The sequence below is a fragment of the Erythranthe guttata genome, chromosome 9 (assembly GCF_056151865.1).
Source record: "Erythranthe guttata isolate IM_541 chromosome 9, IM_541, whole genome shotgun sequence".
NCBI classification, from domain to species: Eukaryota; Viridiplantae; Streptophyta; class Magnoliopsida; order Lamiales; family Phrymaceae; genus Erythranthe; species Erythranthe guttata.
In genome coordinates this window covers 1,689,217-1,693,964 of record NC_142541.1, presented here as the reverse complement: position 1 = coordinate 1,693,964, position 4,748 = coordinate 1,689,217, and the positions used below count along the sequence as shown (strand labels likewise).

Sequence of the window (4,748 nt, the reverse complement as noted above, 5' to 3'; positions counted from 1 at the left end):
GGATAGCACTGCAATATGTCATGGTCCATGTTAGCTTGTAGTCTTTTTTGGTTGTAATCAATCGGTACGAAGCCAAGATGAGATCTTCATCACCCGCTCCCTCAAATCGATATACAAAAATCTCCAGTCTGCGTATAACCTCCACCTCAAAAATATTAGTCTTTTCATCAACCACTATTGATGCCTTCAAATCCACATTTAGATCAACGACAGAGCCCACAACTAGAATATCTTCAATCATTACACCCATCTCATTCTTCTCTTGTTCTGAGGCATCTTCGTGGTTCAGCTCGGTTGCCTTCTCAGATTCATCATGCTCAAGTGTCTTCGTAATTTCTATTTCTCTCACATCGACACTATTTTCCGGACATAGAAGATTTTTCTCACCGCAAGCTTCACCCGAATTTTCTTTGATATAACCATTGCCGATTTCGTCTGGAATATTATCAAGAGATTCGGATTTTAATTTGAGCGTCATCTCTTCCAGTTGTATCTCCATGTTTTGAAATGATGCTTGAGTGAACTTCATGAATTCGGCAATGAGGGATACCAAATCAACTTGTTCATCAGTGGTCTGCTGCTGCTGCATTGGATAATAATTTTGAAAATCATCAAATTGTGGCTCTCTATGTTGAAACTCGTTCAAATCTTGGTCTTGAAAGCTTTGCTCGTATGTGTTGTTGGTGTAAGTGTTCCAATAACCTCCGTTGGTAGTTTCGTCGAAATTCGTCGCTGTTGGTGATCCCCAACATTGATCGGAATAATGATTTCCACCACATGCTGAACAAAACGGAGGAATATCATAGGTGTTTTGGAGGTATTTGTCAGATGGAAGCCATTCATATCCCGTTTGAGGTGCCCGATCATTGTAACCAGACATGTAACAAAAAAAAAACAAAAAATCAAAATTAAAAATAAAAATAAAAATAAAAATTAAATGGCTGAAGTAAAAAAAATTGCTCAAATTTGATATTAGAATAAATAAATAATTTAGTCGTATTCCCCGGCAACGGCGCCAAAAAACTTGTTGGGTGCTAAATACCTAACACGCAAGTGCACGTATCGCAAACAAGTAGTAAAAGTGGACTCGTGAGAGTCGGATGTCGATCCCACAGGGAATACTCAAATTATCTAATCCTAAGTACCAAATTCTAACAATTATGATTTTTATCCAGCCTACGCAAAGTTGTCAAATTTAATCAACTAAATAATTAAACTAATTAAGAAAGCAAATAAACACGAGAAGATATCAATAAAAACGGACCTAGGATTTTATCTTCCCCTATGCAAGAATTGCTCACCCAAAACCCCTCAATTATGAAATATATGATTCATGATTATTAACCCGAGACACTAATTTACTCATAACCCGCTGTCGCGTGTATTATGAGTCTATTATTCATAAACGATTCACTATATGTCTATGAAAACCAATTATAAATAAAACATTAACTAACAAGTCTCGTAAATGGCTACCTAAGGTGATATATGTATGTCTACGACACCACATGCAATTGACACACTCATCCGGTGAAAACTACTCGAAGGCTCTTCTACTTACCGTCTAATTATCAAAATAGCTCTATCGAGTCAATCCCAATAATCACAGATAAAGCACATAAATTGATCAAGTTCATGCACTAACAATCATAACAAGTAGAAGAAATAATCATAAAATCATAATTGCATAATCTCAAGAAAACGGGTTCACCATCCCTACATAGGGTTCCAACAAAATCCTAGATTAAAAGCTTAGCTACTCGTAATTCTTATGATAAATAAAATAGAATTAATAAAAGAAATAAGAAAAACTATGCTTGAGTCTTCGTTGATCTTCGTTCTTCGCGTTTTGTGGTGTAAAATTTCGTGCTTATGGTGTAGAGACTTGTTGCTTTTATAGGCTTTTCTTGATAAGGAAGTAGTGGAAACCTAATAGGAATCAATTTCCGCCACTTTCCCCCATCAGGATTTGTTCGTCAATTTGTGCCATGTTGGAGTCCGAATTTTGGAATGTTGTGTAAATAAGAATTGTAGCCCTTGAAATTAGCTTTCCAATGCCGTCAAAATCACCTAATTCGGAGTTCGTATGAGACAGATATGCTCGAAATCGTGGACACTGTCAAAGCTGTGGCGAGATTCCTTCTTCCAATTTGATTTGTTTCCTTATTTACAATTTTTTCCTTTCTTTTTGATCTTTTTTCCTTCATGGACACCTAATTCTCGTTTTTCACCTATAAAACACAAAATCAATCAATTAAAGCACACATATAATTGAATCTAAACAAAAGATCCACGTAAAGTAAACGTATTGAGTGTAATATCTACACTCAACACCCCCTATACCTATACGACAGTAGTTCGGCTGATTTTTGTTCAAAATTTCATTCAAAGTTACTCTACCAGTATTAAACTTAGAAATAACATCTTCGGTTTGAGCAAATTTAACCTGCAAGCTATCTATTTCTCTACTAGAAGAAATAACATTTTGTTCAAGAGTAGAAATTCTTACCTTCAACACTTTATTTTCCTCTATGAGAACATGCTTATCATTTTCAAGGCGCTTATTTACCTCAGATACTTCAAGCCACTTCCGGTACATTTTTTCATATACATCTTTCACCTCTTCGAGGGTTGGCTCTTCATCATCACTACTGCTCTCAGATTCACCTGCAAAATTAAATGATGAAGTCAGACTATTATCCTTATTTAAAGATAATTCATCATACCTGAAATCTGTCGGACAGACTGTTGCAACAGTTCCCTCGGTTCTGCTCATCGAAGTAGTACCACTGAATGCCATAAAGTTAGTGGTTTGATCTCCTTTGTTGTTCTCATCCTCATCACTGTCCTCTTTATCACTCCAAACAGTGGTGAGTGACATCTTGTTTTTCTTGAAAGTGTTCGCACACTCGGCCTGAATATGTCCAAAACCCCCACACTCTCGACATTGCTTTCTCCTAGACTTTGCATCACCAAAATAACCATTATTAGAAAACTTTTTAAATTTGTTAGGGTTAACAGACTTACCTGATTGAGAGGAATTTTCTCTATTTTCAATTTTTTGACGCAGGCTTTCGAGGTTATTTGACATAATTGCTAAGGATTCTTCAACATCAATGTCACACTCATGAAATGTTTGGCCTTGTGAGATGCCATGGGAAGCTTCAGCTTGGAATGCCACATTCTTCACCTTTTTCTTTTCTCGAATATTGGCTCTAAAATTCATTTCTTGGGTTTGCAGTTTACCCATGAGTTCATCTAGCTATAGCGTATTGATATCTCTCACTTCTTCGATTGCTGCAACTCTGTAAGCGAATCTTTCTGGTAATGAACGTAGTGCCTTTCTTACCAACTTTGTTTCCGAGTATTGTTCACCTAGTGCATACGATTCATTTGAAATATCACAGAGCTTAGCGTGGAAATCAGCAATCGTCTCGTCCTCCTCCATATGAAGACTCTCAAATCTCGTGGCTAGCATCTGCAGCTTAGATGTTTTAACAGTTGATGTGCCTTCATACGTCACTTGTAGGATCTCTCATGCCTTTTTTGCTGATTCACACGATGCTATCAGTTTGAACTGATTGTCACCAACGCCATTGAAAATTGAGTTTATCGCCCTTGAGTTGTAATTGGCAAGTAATATCTCTTCATTAGTCCATGTATCTTCTGGTTTTATCGTTTGCATACCATCCGTTCCTTTAGCCATGGGCGGGGTCCAACCAGTCACAATAGCACGCCAAGCTCGTTCATCAACGGACTTGATGAACATCTTCATCTTCGATTTCCAGTAAGAGTAATTTGATCCATCCAAGAGAGGTGGTCGTACTGTAGACGCTCCTTCACGATGAAGCATATCTGCACAAAACAAATTAAAAAAAAATTAAATCCCAAAATCTCACTAAGTGTATCTAGTGACAGGCTCTTGATGCCAATTGTTAGAATTTATTTCGTGCAGATATAAATTATTTGTGTCAGATTCAGTTTTTCGTTACTGTTGCGTGAAGTGTTGCAACAGTTCGTGAAGCAGTTCGTAAAAACAGAAATAAACGAGACACAAATTTTAATGTGGTTCGGATACAACTGTACCCTACATCCACGGGGACCTGCAAATAAAATTTACTAATTTTTAGTTTTACGAATACAATAATAGGACTTAATCAAAATACAAAGACTCCCTCTTTGTTGACGCCGTTCTTGTATACTACGCTGAATTATAAATCTTCAATTTGCAGCACGTCCCTTGCTCCGCACGGTTGAACTCCCTTCAACGTTGAATCCCTCAGTCGGCGGATCGATCTCCTCCCGAGATCTGTTTAAGCCCCTCTCCCGAAGAACCGATCTTCTTTTTATATAGAAGAAGCAAACTTGTGATACTTCTTGAATCTTGGTGTCTTCACCACAAAGCCTTGAAGCCGATATATTTTCTATGAAAATCACGTATCACGATGGAACAATAAAAAACGAGAGAAAAAATATTTTCTGTGAAAAACTTCTCTCGATCAAAGACGTTCCAGGAGCAGCAAAGAAAAAAGAAATTTTTTTCTCTCAAAATAAATGCACAAGCTGCCCACACGTTGATGCTCTTGTTTATATATATTTCCTTAGAGAATAGTAGAGCCCTACACAAAATTAGAGCCCATTAGGTTAGATTTGATCTCACGTAAGGAAAGAAAGAGTTGTGTAACAAGAAAGGTCTTAGTCAAGAAAATTCCTTGTTAACAAAACACTTAGGCATTTAAATAAATTAA

General features: G+C 37.0%; 1 protein-coding gene across 1 annotated transcript; it reads right to left on the bottom strand.

The window, feature by feature from the left end:
* Nucleotides 1-1,009: 1,009 nt before the first annotated feature.
* On the bottom strand, nucleotides 1,010-4,432 carry LOC148767842 (uncharacterized). Its single transcript, XM_088823475.1, has 2 exons — nucleotides 2,510-4,432; nucleotides 1,010-2,231 (listed from the first exon to the last, which is right to left on the bottom strand). Exons 1-2 carry the CDS (start codon nucleotides 3,248-3,250, stop codon nucleotides 2,214-2,216), a joined length of 759 nt encoding a protein of 252 aa, XP_088679601.1. The 5' UTR covers nucleotides 3,251-4,432; the 3' UTR covers nucleotides 1,010-2,213.
* Nucleotides 4,433-4,748: the final 316 nt, after the last annotated feature.

What these genes read in the sequence shown, in the direction of transcription:
- LOC148767842 (XM_088823475.1), bottom strand. Translation starts at nt 3,250, where the DNA reads ATGGGTAAACTGCAAACCCAAGAAATGAATTTTAGAGCCAATATTCGA.